A 15,024-nucleotide genomic window follows, 5' to 3' on the forward strand; every position below is an offset into this window, starting at 1 on the left:
GGACCACATTTGTTTATCCATTCACCACTGATGGGCATTTGGGTTATTTCCATTTTTTGGCTATTATTACGAATCTCACTATTTCTATATTCTTTGGGCTTTGGACAAGAACTGATTCATTGTAACTCCTGTAAGCAAAGTGAAACTGCACTGAAAGAGCAGAGAAGCCCGCACAGCTGGTTTTTATCCCTCAACGTCCCCCCATAGAACGCCCAAAAGCAATAGGATGACACTTCCTCCTTGCAGCCCCCCAGGGTGGAGAGTCCGGGGAGCTTTTAATCTTTACATCGAGATCAGGCTGTGTCTCCCCTGCTTGGAAGAGGCCCTTGGCTCCCTGTTGCTGTCAGAAGAAGCCAGACCTCCCGCCTGCCAGGCTGGGGTGTGGTCCTGGCCCCGCAAATGCCTGCACCTGGTCTCTCCCCGGCGCTGGCCCCTCGCTGCTCCCAACCTGGTCCTGCCTGGGGCCTCTGCATTGCTGGTCCCCCCACCTGGGTCCCCCTCCTCCACCCTTGCCCTCTTTGGCTCCTGCTGACCCCCAAGCCAAGGCAGTGCCCCCAGTGACATTCCCTGCCCCTCCCCCAGCATCTGTCACGGGTCACGTGGTTCTGTACTTATTTTGGGGATGGTTTCCTTCCCTTCTTTCTTCCCACCCAGATGAGAGCCCCCAGGGCAGAATAGGTAACAGTGGGTAGGCACAGTATACAGCTGGAGCTAAAGAAGGAAGGGAGGAGAAGGCACACCGGGCTCTGGCCCCTGGTTCATGCTCCATCCCAGCTCAGCCCTGGTGTCCCCCTCCTGGCGGCCCCACCCCAGCTGATAAAGCCCCTCCTCACATTATCGGGCCCTGGGAGGCCCTGCGCCCCGATGACTCAGCGCTGGCAGCCGTTGCCCAGGTGGGCAGGGGCCGGGTCCCTGGGGGCCAACCAGCCTCCCCCATTCACAGAAACGCCCACGTGCAGGGCTGGGGGGCGGGGCAGGGGCGGCACCCACACCCCCCACGGCCCCTCCCCTCGTGCCCACTGAGGCGGGCAGGGGCTTCCGTGCACACCTGGTGACCGGGTCTCAGTCCGGCACTGGTGCCGCCCCGCTGTAGCCCCGCTTAACCATCCTCTTCCGCAGCCCGGCCCAGAGGGTGCGCTCCTGCCCCTTCTCGCCCCCTCCCCAGAGACCCCGGGGCAGGGACAGACAATCGGGTGGATGGATGGATGGATGGATGAATGGATGGATGGATGAAGTCTGGCGGGAGGAGGCCGGGTGGGGCGGAAGCACCCAGAGTCTGGAACCCTCCTTGTCAGCCCTCGGGGCTGTGGCCAGGTCAATCCATTTTGCATCCATGACTGAGCACCTTCTGTATGCTTTTTTTTTTTTCCCCTGGGCTGCACTACACCGTTTGCAGTGCACGGCTTGCAGGATCTTAGTTCAGGGGTTGAACCCAGGCCCACAGCAGTGAAAGCACTGAGTCCTAACCACTGGACCTCCAGGGAATTCCCATCCTTCTGTATGTTAAGGCCTGTGCTGGATGCTGGGGATGCAATGTGCCCAAGAGAGACCCAGACAACCCTTGGGAGCCCCAGGCCTGCGAGGGGCACAGCAGGAGTCACACACAGGCAGGGGGAGGTGGTGAGGGAGTGGGGGCGCCTTTGAAGCCAGCCATCCCTGCAGCAGGATGGGGGAAGGGCAGGCTTGCTTGCTACTGCACACAGTAGGGGCTTAATCAGTGTTCACGGGGCGACCTCAGGCTCTTCCCACAAGTTGCCCTCCTGGCGCACCTGACCCCTGGGGCCACCCACCCCAGCCAGGCGCAGGGCCACATGGCCCTTTCATTTCCCGTCAGCGCTCCAGGGCTGCAGGGGCCCCCACTGGGCCTGCAGGAAATTGGGGAAGTGATTCTGGGCCAGGCAGAAACATCTGCCAGCTTGGCCACCCCCGCCCCCCCAACAACCAGCATGTGCCCCCTCTCCGAAAAGACACGGCACACCCACCCACGAAACAGATATTAATAAAAGTTCCAGAAACAAGTCATAGAGCCTGACCACGAAGCTGACGATTAAAGGCGCTTCTTTCTGGATTTCCAGATGGTGAGGTTCCGGGGAAGTGCCCTTGTGTCTGGGTCAACCTTTCATGTAATTGGGGTCTCCTGGAGCCTCAGTCTTCCCACCTGTGAAGTGGGCAGGGTGCACCTGGGTCATCCAGGTGGGGGACGAGGGAACCATGGGAGCAGTTTGTGCAGAGAGAAGAGTCTGGCTCCAGGAAAATGGGCGGGGGGTTGGGGGGCAGGGAGGAGGAGCCACCTTGGTGGCAGGACAAGGTTAGTCACCCGCCAGCTCCATGTCACAGCTGGGGATGCCAGCAGGCCTGGCATTGAGGATGCACTCAGGATGGGGAACAATGAGGAGAAACTTCTAGGAAGGCAGCTGCCCCGCGGCATGCAAACGACATGCAAATCCGGGCGGGCAGCCTCCCATCCACCTGGGAGCCCCCACCCACAGGCCTGGCTCTGAGCAGACTGCTATCTGCATGGGAGCCCATTTCACAGACAGGGAAACCGAGGTGCTGAGAGAAGGCCGCAGAGCCGGACTTGAACCCAGTACTGAGCCCCTCTGGACCACCTCAGAGCCTTGTGGGGTTGGGGGTGGGACCCTGCCCGAGACCGCCTGGCACTCAGGGGGCACCGGGCAAATGCTTTGGAGTCAGACAGCCAAAAATCCAGAATCTTCTCCCTCTTCACTCCCTCCCTCCCTTCCGCCAGCAACTATGAACCCGACGTTCCATGCTGCTCTCAGGGCATTTCGTTTGGGGGTCCCAGGCCCCCAAAACCCAAGGACCATCATCTAGCTACCACTTAGCCGCTGGCTCAGGATTCTGAGCCCTGCACCCAGGGCCTGGCGCCCGGGGACTAAAACTCCCACCATGGGGTTTCTTCTGAAAGGAAGCAGCCCTGTTTCCCTGCAGAAGAGCCGCCGGCAGCCGGGAAAGCACCAGAAGGGACTCTCCTAGCGGTCCGGCTGTTCATAAAGATCCACCTGCCCAGGGAGCGAGGTCCCCGTCACTCCCAGCCCAGGTTCGCTGAACGGAAGTGCAGCAGCGTAAGAGAGATCGCTGCCCCTCCCTGGCTGTGCTGACCGGGTCCGCACTGTCCCCGGGCCTCCCCCAGACAGCGCAGGAAGGAAGGGGGGTGCTTCCCGCCTCCTGCCCAGGAGTCAAGAGGAAGGGGCCCCGGACGGTTCAGGGCTGGGGGTTCCCGCCCGGCACACCTGCAGGAGCCTCTGCCAGACTCCAGGCCGACGGCAAAACAGAACCTGCCCGTGGTGGCCAGCGGGCTCAGGGTGCCAACAAACCTACCCGCCGACTGCAAGAGGGGGACCCTGCTCCTGGAACATCCCACCTCCCAGGGAGCAGCTCCTGCAGTGAATGAGGAGAGATGAGACCCACGCTGGGCGCCCGGGGGCCGAGCTGGTGCCCACCACGCCCGCTCTCCTCCACCAGGACCCTCGGTGACCGGTAACCAACCATGATGACAACAGAACACCAGCTCAGACACTGCCCCTGCTTTCTAGACGGGGAAATGGTGCCCAGAAGGAGGGTGTCAAGAGCAGCTGCCACCTGCACCCCAGCTTGGCTGGGCTCCCCCCAGATGGCAATGGCATCGAAGAAAAGAATAACGCTCGGGAATTCCCTGGTGGTCCAGTGGTTAGGAACCTGCACTTTCACTGCAAAGGGTGCGGGTCTAATACCTGGTCAGGGAACTAAGATCCCGCAAGCCGCGCCCCAGAGGTGCCCTCAGGCCCCACTTCTCATCCAAGAACTGGGCACCCTGTTGGTGGATGCATGGACCAGCTGGAGGACACAGGGAGGGGCCGGGCGGGCCGTCGGCCGGGCAGGGTGCCAGCTGAGACAGGGGCCGCCAGGCCGGGAGAGGGTGGCAGCCAGGCCCATGCACGCCGTCCACCGGGCACTCACGGGAAAAGGGCAGATGGGAGTAATTACAGGGTGATGGGGGCAGGTGGGTAGATGAGGGTGGAGATCAGAAAGAAGAAAGGAAAAGGACAGAGGGAGAGACAGAGAGAGATGTGAGGGAGAGAGAGAAACCGGAGACCTGGGGACAGACGGACCCGGCCAGGTTCCAGGCCCGGCTCCCCCATGCCAGGCAGGGTGGCCTGGGCGAGTCACACCGGTTCCAGCCTCCAGCAAGGCCCCAGGCCCAGCCAGAGCCCCGGGGAAGAACGTAACGGGGCTCGTCCTAAAAAGGGGGATACAGAACAGAAGGAGTGGGCGTGCCACCCCGCCCAGAGTTGGCAGCCCCTGGGGCTGGGGGCGCCCCCCTGGGTAGGGGCCTCACAAGCCCGGAAGATACACATTGGAAGCCATGGGGTGGGCTGGGGGACATAACCTAACAAGGCAGAGGCTGGGGTGGCCACGGGGACCCTCAGAGACCCCTCACGGGGCAGAAAGAGAATGTGACACAGCCCCAGGACCCACGGCCACTCCAGCCTGGACAGAGATGCCACACCTACCCCCAGGGACACTAGGAGTCACACCACCGCCTTGAGAGAACCCCTGGCCCCGCCCAGACAGACCACATGGCCCCCCACCTGGACCTCTACGTGGCATGGACCCGGGTCTGCCCCATGGCTGCACACGGGCCCTCCCAGCCCTATCTGGACGCATGCTCCCACCCCGACACGTGGACCCTCAGCCCTGCCCAGACGCAGCAGGTCCCACCACCCGGAGTGGTCTCCAGGCGCACGTGGACACGCCCGTCCAGCCAGACCCAGACACACAAACACAGACACACCCTCGTCCGCTGGCTGGCTCTCAGATAATGGCCCCAGACGGCCCGCCCTCGGCCGCTGTACCCACCCGGCCCCCACTGCCACGTGGCCACAAGGGCGGCCACTTCTGTCTGCTTTGTTCACAGGTGCATACCTGGTGCCCAGAATGGGGCTGGTACACAGCAGGAGCTCCATACGTGCCTGTGGAAGGCCCAGACTCAGACACACACGCACACGGGTGCCCAGCCTGGCCTTTGCGCCGTAAAGCAGTCCCATGACCCCGTGGACCACACGGTCGGGGTCCCCTAAGGAGGCTCCATGAGAATCTGCCCGGCATTGCTGAGCCCCAAGGATCAGGGACCCAAAGCCCTCACTGGATTTTGTATTCATTTCCTGGGGCGGCAACAGGCCGGGGGGCTCGGCACAGGATTTGTTCTTCCACGGCTCTGGAGCCCAGACGTCCAGAATCCAGGTGAGGCAGGGCTGCGCTCCCTCCAGAGGCTCGGGGGAGGGTCCTCCCTTCCTCATCCAGCTTCTGGGGGCCTCTGGGCTTGTGGCTGCATCACCCCAGTCTCTGCCTCCAACGTCACACGGCCATTTTCTGTCTCTGTGTGTCCCTCCTCTTTTTCTAAGGGCACTGGTCACCCTCCTCCACTATGGCCTCATCTTAACTGCATCACACCTGCAAAGACCCTATTTCCAAACAAGGTCCCTGTTCCGAGATTTTGGGCAGACGTGCCCATTCATGCCCCCCGATAGGTTTCTTCCTGGAATTAGGGTTTCATCTGTTCCTTGCTCATTGTCTGGAAGGCGGGGGTGGCGGCAGGCGGAGCTGACTTTGTGCCCGCCACACCCCTCGGCCCCACGAGACCCCCGCCGGCCCTGACGAGGGGCAAGGCTGCGTCCCGAGCTGGGGCCTTCAATAGGCAGATTGGTTACCGTTTAACCCCGTGACCCCCAATTGTCCTCTGGCCAAGCGCAACTGGGCGAGCAGAGGAGGGCGGTCCGGCCCCGCCCCCACGTGTGCCCACCCACAGCCCACAACCCCAGCTGCCCCCGGCCCCGCCCGGAGCAGTGGATGGCGTCTGCAAACGGGGTCGCTGGGCCTTCCAGAGGGCCTGGGATGCCCCTCCAAGTCACCGCAGGGGGTGCTGGCTCGAGATCAGAAGGCTCGGCGGGTTGAAGGGTCTTTGTGTCAGGTGGGGAAACTGAGGCACAGAGCAGGTGAGCCCTGCCCAGCATCCCCCGACTGCACCTCTGGATCAGAGAGGGTGCACCCCTGTCCAAGATCACACAGCACGTGAGGGGAGGAAGGGATGGAACCTGGCGGTGGGACCCCCTGCAGCCCCTGAGGCCCTGGTCACACCTCGCGGCTCCCTGGGGCTGCGTCAGCAAGGTGGCTCGGGAAGCCACGCGGACGGGCGCGGGCAGCTGACCTGTGCCCGGGCCGCCGATTCAAGCCACTGACTGGGGCAACGTGACTTTCTAACGGTTAATGGGCCCCACCGCACGCTCAAGATTCCCGAGACACGGGGCCAGCGGGGCCAGCGGGGGGCACGCAAGGCTCACACACACGGGCACATGTGCACGCACACACGTGTGTGCTTGCAGACCCACAAGCATACAGCCACGTGCACACAAAACAGCCACGGGAAAGGGTCACCTGTCATCCACTGTACAGACGTGTGGAACAGGCACAGCGCTGGGATGGACACACACGGATACACAAGCTCAGCCACCCAGACCCCAGGACACACTCACAACACGTCCACACATGCCAGGGCCACGTCGCATGGGGGTGCACGCAGACGTACACAAACACTCCAGACACGGGGACACACAAGCAGGCGCCTGAGGTGACAGATACACACACAAGACACCGCAGATGGGTCCACATGGCCCCAGACCATGCACACAGACACACGGGAGAGCCACGCCAGCAAACGCATGGTCACGGACACCACAGGGGGGTCTCAAGATGCCCCCAGAGACCCAACTCTGCAAACACAGACCCCGACACACACAGGATCCCTCGAGACGGGAACCCCCAGCCCACAGGGACCCCACGTAGCCACCACGTCCCGACGTACACGCGCTCGCCCACGTCAGTGGGCTGGACCCCACGTGCGCCCCACGCCCGCCAGGCACCACGCCCTCCGGCACCATGCGTGTCATTAGAAAGCGTGGGGAGGGGCTGGGTGCTTGGCAGTGACCACCGGCGTGGGGAGCGGCGGTGGGCGTGGGGGGCCAGGCCACAGCGGCAGTGACCCCTCGGCGGTGACCGGGCAGCCGGGCGGCGGCGCCGGAGCCAGATAAGACTCTTCCGGCTGAGTCAGTGTGGTTCCCAGGGCTGGCACGGGCGGGGGCATGGTGCCAGGGCTGCAGGCGGCATCCTCCCTGTGCCCGCCACGGCCCATCTGGCTCCACGCCAGCAGCCGCAGTGGCTTTGATGAGGTGGGCGCTGTCCCGGGCGGGCAGGGCTGGGCTCCCGGGGGGCTTCTTGGCACCGGTCCCGCCCCCAGCACGGGGCCCAGGGACCCCGGCGCCCCAGGAAGACGCCCGGCGCCAGAGCTGGCCTGCAGGACCCACGGGCCTGGGCCCAGCCCACGCTGCCCCAAGCAAACTGGCTCAACGTCATTGGGCTCAGAAGCCAGTGCCTGACCTCCAGCCTGTGCCCAGAACACACTCCACCAAAAAATTCTCCTCCTCCTCCTCCCTGGTCCCGCAGGACTGGCTGTAGCTCTGGCCTCTTCCACTCCTGCCTGGACTGTACAGCCCAGAGGGTTCTCCCAGAATCCCTCTCCCTCCCCCAGCACTAAACCATGCTAAGGCCCCCCTCTGAGCCCACCTTTGCTTTGCCCTAATGTCTGCCCACCCCTACCCCTCCCACTTTATGTTCCAGCCACGCCGTTCCAAGATGCAGGCCCTAACCCTTCTCTCTCTATCTGGCCAACTCTTACACGTCCTGCAAAGCCCCAGCTCCAAAGCCCATTCCTCTGGGCAGCCTTCCCTCTAGCCCAGCCTTGACTCTTCAGGGCTGAAGTGCGTGTGTCCCTCTCTGGGCCCCCAGTCTCTGGGGGCTCCCAGGTAGGATGAAGAAACCATCTGCCACCTCTTCCCGGAGTCCCGGCAATTCCTGCTCCCTAATCCCACCCCATTCAGCTCCAAGCAACTCTCATGAGCCCAGACATGTTCACTGCAGTGTTGTTTACAACAGGGAAACAGGAAAACAGACCAGCGTGTTGGTGTCGGCTCCACAAGGGAACCCGCAACAGCTGAAAAGAACTCGGCTACTTGAAACATTCTGATAAAACAGACAGATGCAGAGTGAAAATGATGAGAAAAAATGAGAAAAGCAGTGCATCCAGCTCAGCGTTTGGCAGATCCTGGCAGCCCCCCGAGAGACCACACTTCGATACCTTACGCGTCACATTTCTGTGTAAATGGACAGAGAAAGGCCTGGGAAAACCGTAGCTGCTGCCAGCTAGGTCACACGGGGGCTGGCAGGTCTCAGGCCTCACTGGAATCCTTCCCTTTTTATCCCCCACCGGAATGGTGTCAAGTGTCACTTCTGGCATCAAAAAAGGACTTTAAAAATGTATATACGTGTACCTTCCATAATTTAAAAAATCGAAGTGAGGTGAAAGGAGCAGAAAAGAAAAACCAAAATGTGACCCCGGCCTCTTGCTGAGGATGCATCTGAGGCCCAGGGCTTCACCCCAAGTTGCTTGAACCCATTTCCGGGGCCACACACGCTGGGGTGGAGGAGGACACCCACGGGAATTCAACAGGCCCCAGGAGGCCCAGGGAGGGGAGAGGGGACGGGCGGGGTCCACAGCAAGGCCTCAGCAGCCCCGAGAGGCCTTTCCTGCCTGGGGGCCTGTGTGTCCAGGCACCGGCTCCTGACACCCTGCTGTTGGGCCCTGGACCAACCTCCTCCATTTCAGACGAGGAGACCCAGGCTCAGAGGGCCACCCGGGCTCCCCCGAAACCTGCAGCCAGGGGGGCTTGCCCCCTGCGCCTCACCATCTGTCCACTCCTCCAGTACACCCTGGGGCCAAATCCCAGCTCTGACACCTCCCCCGTGTGACCGTGGGCAAAGCTGCTCGACGGCTCTGTGCCTCAGCTTCCACAACCGCACGACGGGGCAAACGCAGTGCCCCCCGCCCCACCACGAAATGAAGGTACACGAGACACACGTGAGACGCTCCATATGCTGTCTCTACATAGTTGGGCGACAAATACCAGCTAGAACTGTCATCTCTGAGCTCATTTACAAGTTGTGGGGAGCAGACACGACCTTGGAGAGGAGGGAGAATAAAGATCCCGACCTTTAATGCAAATCAGAACCACAGTGAGATTGCACGCCACCCCACCAGGACGGCTGGAATCAAAGTCATAACCACAAGCGTCGGCGAGGACGTGGAGAAACTGGAACCTTCGTGTGGCTGGCGGGGATGCAAAATGGAGCAGCCACCGTGAACAGCAGCTCCTCAGAAGGTTAAACACAGGGTTACCACATGACGCAGCACCTCCACTCCTAGGTACGTGCCCGTGAGAACTGAAAGCACGCGTTCACGCACCGACTTGTACATGCACGTTCATAGCAGCCAAAGGGAGAAACGACCCATTGTCCATCGGTGGACGAATGGGTAAATAAAGGGCAGGACGTACATGCGTATAATGGAATATCACTCAGCCACAAAAAGGAGAGAAGCACTGACACTCGCTACCATGTGGACGGACCCCGAGAACACGATGCTCAGGGAGAGAAGCCAGACACGGAAGGACACACAGGGTGTGATTCCACGGATGGGAAACGTCCAGAACAGGCAGATCCACAGAGTCAGAGAGTGGATTCCTAGCTGTCAGGGGCTAGAAGAGGGGGTGGGGGTAAGAGCTAAAGAGTACATTTTAAAAGGTTTACTTTTGAGGTGATAAAAACGTTCTAAAATTGACTGCACAACCCCGTGAATGTACAAAAAACGACCAAATCGCGCTTTCAATAGGTGAATTACGTGCTAGGTGAATCTCAAGTCAATAAAGCTGTTAATAAAAACCCCAGCGTTTGAGTCATTGAGACTAAAGATTCAAATCCTTAAGTGGCTGAAGATCTGCAATTAAGACTCTGCTTGCTTAAAATCCCACGATGGCACAGCCCTGCTGGTAACAGGAAACCACCAGGATTTCACCAGGATGCCATACCTGATGGCAGCAGGCTGAGATCCTATTCGCTCCCCGTGACACACTACGATCCCAGCCAGTGCTGGCCTCCATCAGCATGAGTCCCTGGGGCCCCATGGCAGCGAGGTTCCAGGCTTTCAAGGAAAGATTCCGTGGCCCTGAGCCCGCTGCTCCCGGCCCCTCCCCAGCCTGGCTGCCCCCCAGACCCTGTAGCCGGCGGCAGAATTTCACGGCTGTCGAGGGTTTTCGGGCGGAAGTCAGGCCCAGGCCCTGCCAAGACCGGGGAGGAAGAGGCAGTGATGGTGCCAAGCAGGCGGCCGGCCGGCCCGGCTGCCACGTGCCAGGAAGGGGGTGGGGCAGGCGCCAGAGTCAACACAGCCCCCGACATCTGCTGGGCTGGCTGGGCCCGGGCCACTGTTGACACTGGCCGCACAGATGCCTGGCCAGCTGGGCGGGAGGGCAGTGCTGGCAGCTGGACCTGCCACAAACAGGCAGGCACAGGATCCTGGCACTGCAGGGCAGCCCCCCGCCTGCCCACAACTTCCCTTAGCCCCCACCGTCTTGGAATCCAATTCCATCCTCCGCGGGGCCCAGCCGGGCGGCGGCGTCTAGCCTCCACACACAAGCCAAGCTGCATCCTACCCCGGGGCCTTTGCACGGGCTGTTTCCTCTGCCTGCCACACCACCACCCCTCAGTGTGAGGGCCCAGCTCCTTCTCCGACCAGGCTTGGAGCAAGTGCCACATCCCGAGAGGCCTCCCCACATCCCCAGTTGGATGCCAGGTCACGTTTCCTCACCCCTTCCTACCCATTTGTTTACGGACCTTATCTGTGCCCAGCAAAGGAGCTGCGTATCCAGCAGGTGCTCCATAAGCGTGAGACTGACTGTGTGAGCCGGGTTCCCTGGGCCCCTTGGGCCTCAGTTTCCCCACCCGTGCCCTGACCCTGGGAGTCCTTGAGACATCATCATTGTGTCCAAAGACCAGCGGGACAATGGCCCCTGGAGGCCCTTTGTTCCTGATGGGCCGAGGGGGCTTTGCGGCCAGGACACCTGATCCCTGGACTCCGCCTGGCCTGGCCACCCAAGCCCCGTCTCCCGCCAGTGTTGGGCCACGCAGAAGCTGCTGGGCGGGGCCAGGGCTACCTGTCGACCCCCAACCCCACAGGGGCTGCGGCCCTGTCCCTTCCTCTGGCCTGGCCGTGACCCTGTGAGGCGGGGGGTGGGAGGTGTCTGGCTCTGGCCCCCAGCCTGGGGCTTCCTGAGGGTTGGACTCAGCGCAGATGGCAAATATTCGGTGAGTCCATAAATATAACTCGCCCACGAGGTTCCCGTTTGTGTTATTTTGACCCCAGCGGACGTCAAGAGTTCGGTTCTGGGAAACCCGTCCCCCACCCCCAGTGCCTCGCCCCTGTTTTCTTATCTGCAGAACTAGACAGACAGCAACCCAGCCACAAGCGGCTCCTCAAGAAGAGGAGGGAAACTGAGGCGGGGGGGGCCCCTGATCCCAGGCACTGGCTCAGGCTGGGGTCCACACGCAGAGGAAAAGCCTTCAGGCGGGAGGGGGCAGCCGGGGCCACGCGTGGGGAGCGGCCAGCCACGCCCTAAGGAGATGACGTCTGCTGGCTGTCATCCCACCCCTTGGCACTGCCACCCGCGTGCCAGGACCCAGCCGGAAGCCAGGCGGCCCCACCCAGCCCGAGATGCCTGGGCAGGGGATTAACCTTCCTGCCCATTCCTCAGGCTGGCCTCCTGCCTCGGGGCCGCTGCCCTGGCCGTGCCCACCCCGCGGGCACTGTCCTCTTCTGCCTTTATACCTGCCCCGTCACTCCCATCACAGCCCCTGGCTTGTTCCTCTCACACTGTGTGTCCAGTTTCCAGTTCTGTACTTTATCTGAGCTTTCTGAAGGTTGCCAGGGTCCCAGCGCCCTTTTCCCACATGGCGGCTGGGCCTCATGCTCCTTCCAGGAGGGTCCCACTGCCCATTCTGGAAGCCAGCATGGGGGGAGGGTGCCCCAAGGCCATACACGGCCACCTCCCGGCTCCCATGCGCCTGGTGCGTCCGCAGCCTCAGATGAGGCTTGGGCGCTGGGCCTGGGAGGCTAGGTCCCCACCGTCCACTCTCGGAGGTCGGGGCAGGGCCCAGCTGGCCTCAGGCTGGAATGCAAGCCAAGCCGGCCGCCCCGGCCGCCATCTGGTTTCCATCTGCCCAGCCCAGCGAGGCCCAACTTCAAAGGATCCCCCGCCCGGCCACTTCCTCTGCCCTGGCCGCCCGCAGGGAAGGCACCAGGACGGCCCGCTTCCTCCCCACCCCTCCGGAGCCCCCAGGAGCTGCTTGGCCGTCCACACCAACGTGGCCACCCGCTGCTCAACCCCTTCTCCACAGCCACAGGCTCAACAGACCAGACTCGACGCCACGGACAAGGCCTCTGGCCCTGTGTCCCCGAGCCCCCGCCCCTGCCCGCCTGCCGGCCACACCCATGAGCCCCGTGGAGCCTCGTCCAGGCGCGCGGCCTTGCCCAGGGCCGGTCCCTCTGCCCAGAACCCCCTCCTTGCTCTCTCTCTCTGCTTGTCCTCTGGTGCAGATGAAGCCCCCTGAACTTGCCCCTCGTGTCCCCACATCCATGCATTTACCGGCCAGCCCGTCCCACCCACAGGACACAATCCCACACTGTGGCTTCCACGAGATGCCCAACACCCGGCAAGCGAATGCCTGACCATCGGGGGGGCGGGTCGGAAGGACCCCAGCAGCGACTGCCCACAGCCCCGGTGAGGACGCGAGGCCCACCTGCTTGAACTGCTCCTCATACGTCCACTCCCCGTGGTCTGGCGGCTGCAGCTGGGGCACCGCGGGGGCAGCCCCTCCGGGGAGGGCCGGGCCAGCCCCCGGGCGCTCCTGGCCGCCCAGAGCCCGGGGCCCGCCGTCGCCGCGGAAGGCCTGGAGCGGCTGGGCCTTGCGCGGGAACAGGGCTGCGGGGCCCAGGCCGGTGGAGCCCGGGGGCCCGAGCCCCTCCTCGTCCTCGTAGTCCTCGTCCTCCTCGTCGTCCTCCTCGTCCCCCAGGTCGTCCTCCAGCTCCTCCTCCTCCTCCTCCTCCCATTTCGGCTTCCTGGGGCAGACACAGGGCGTGGGTCAGGGGAGAAAGCAAGGCCCGCGCCTCCTCTGCCTCACTTTCCCTGTCTGGACGCGGGTGAGCAGCCCCACGTGCTCTGGCTGCCGAGAACGCCCGTGGGGAGACCAGCTTAGGTCGTGGGCCTTACTCCCCTCGTTCCCAATTAGCCCAGAGCAACTAGAGGTGCCCCTTTGGCAGAAACCCCAGCCCCTGCCCGCCTGCTAACCCCGTCTCCCCTCCCGTCCCCTCCATCACACAGGCTTCCTTGCCGGGTCTTGAAAATGCCAACCCAGTTCCGGCCTCGGGGCCTTTGCTAAGGCTGTTCCCTCTGCCAGGCATGCTGTTCCCCACTCCCCATTCCCCTTCCTAGAGGCTGTCACCTCCGCAGGGAGACCTTCACCCACCACTGCCCGAAGTTGATCCCGGCCCCAGCCACCCCCCTCCCCAAGACTCCTGCTTTATTTTCTTGGCAACTCCGATCACAGCCTGCAATCGCCCTGCTGCTTTGCTCGTTAAACGTCTTCCCAGAAGGATCCCACCAGAGTTTTGCCAGCGCCCAGCTCAGGGCCTGCATCAGACCCCGGGGAGACGCATCCGGGGGCCATGGATGCTCACTCCGAGCAGGTGACCCGGGCTACGGACTCTACCTGTCCCCGCCACTAAATCTACTATAGCCTCGCCAGGCAATGGGGGCCATTGGCCACGTGTGAGTAGCTCCATTTAAATTAAGATGAAATAAAGCTACACAAACAGATCCCGGCCGCACTGGCCACACTTCAAGTATTTGTCAGCCTTTTGAGACGGGTGGCCCCGATCCTGGGTGGTGCAGGTGGAGAAATGTCCACCGTCCCCCAGGAAGTTCTAAAGGATGGTACATCCTGGGTGGTCAACAGGACAGGGGTTTTGTCCTTCCTCTAGGGCTGTGTCCCCAGGGCTGAGAGCCACCGGCACATGGCAAGTGCTCAGCATGGGGCGCCCACACACCCCAACTCACAGGTCATCGTCGGAGCCCTCGAAGTGGCCGTCACCTTCGGGGAGGCCAGTCGCCTCCCTGCCTCGGCCGGGTGCGGGGGGAGACCCTGGTGCCCCCTCTGCAGCCACGTCCTCGTCCTCCGAGCCGGGGGGCCCATCCTCGGAGCTGCCAGGGCTGGGCGCGTGGCCGAGGCCGGCGGCGGCGGCTCGCATGGCGGCCAGCGCGGCCATCTGCGCCCGCTGCATCCGGGCGCTCTCAGGCTCCCTGTCCTCGTCCGGGGCGGCCCTGGCACGGGCCGCGGGGCCAGCCGAGGGCTCGGGGGGTGGCGGCGGTGGCTGCCGGGCCTCCAGCTCCTGGCGTGCCCGCTGCTGCCGCTGCAGGAGCGTCTCCATCACGGCCTGCAGCTTCATGGCCCTGCGGGCCGGGCCGCCCCGGGCACCAGGGCGGGGCGGCGGCGGGGGCGGCCCCTGGGGGGAGGGGGCCCGGCCGCACTGCAGTGTGGGGGCCGCGGGGGAGCCGGGGCAGTGCAGGGTGGCGGGGGGGCAGGGGCGGGGGCCGCCGGGCTCAGGCTCAGGGCTGGCGGGGCATGCCAGCGGCAGGCAGGCGACGCCTCCTTCTCACAGCGGGCACTGGGGGGTGGCGGCTGGCGGGTGGCTCATTCACGTGTCTGCAGAAACCTGGGGGTGACAGGAGAGACTGTCAGACCACGCCTGGGCTCCTTCCCACTGAGGTCGGACCTCAGAGGCCTCTGGGAAAATCCTTTCCATCCATGTCCATCAGTGTGCAAACCTGGGGGCCTCCTTGGAGGTGGAGGAGCACGTTCGTCCCATCTGCCCCCACTCTGTCCACCCTCCAGAGGGCTGGAAGCAGGGTCACCCCGCACTGAACTCCCGAGGGCCTTGAGTCGGCCCCCACCCGTCTGGGCCACAGAGAAACACTTAGTGGACGACAGCACCCAGGGGAAAGACCTCGGATTATGGCTTCATAC

The 15,024-nt window shown here is 63.2% G+C and overlaps 1 protein-coding gene across 4 annotated transcripts in view; it reads right to left on the reverse strand.

Moving 5' to 3' along the window:
- The window catches only part of ARID3A (AT-rich interaction domain 3A), a 33,038-nt gene that overhangs the window by 14,648 nt on the left and 3,366 nt on the right, over nucleotides 1–15,024 (reverse strand). For all 4 annotated transcript variants that reach the window (XM_061190943.1, XM_061190944.1, XM_061190942.1 and 1 more), the window contains exons 2-3: nucleotides 14,058–14,713; nucleotides 12,742–13,060 (exon numbers count right to left, since the gene is read on the reverse strand). In XM_061190943.1, coding sequence (XP_061046926.1) covers nucleotides 12,742–13,060; nucleotides 14,058–14,446 — 708 coding nt within the window. In that variant the 5' untranslated portion in view covers nucleotides 14,447–14,713. The remainder of the gene's footprint in view (nucleotides 1–12,741; nucleotides 13,061–14,057; nucleotides 14,714–15,024) is intronic.

Source organism: Eubalaena glacialis, chromosome 4 (assembly GCF_028564815.1).
Source record: "Eubalaena glacialis isolate mEubGla1 chromosome 4, mEubGla1.1.hap2.+ XY, whole genome shotgun sequence".
Classification (NCBI taxonomy): domain Eukaryota; kingdom Metazoa; phylum Chordata; class Mammalia; order Artiodactyla; family Balaenidae; genus Eubalaena; species Eubalaena glacialis.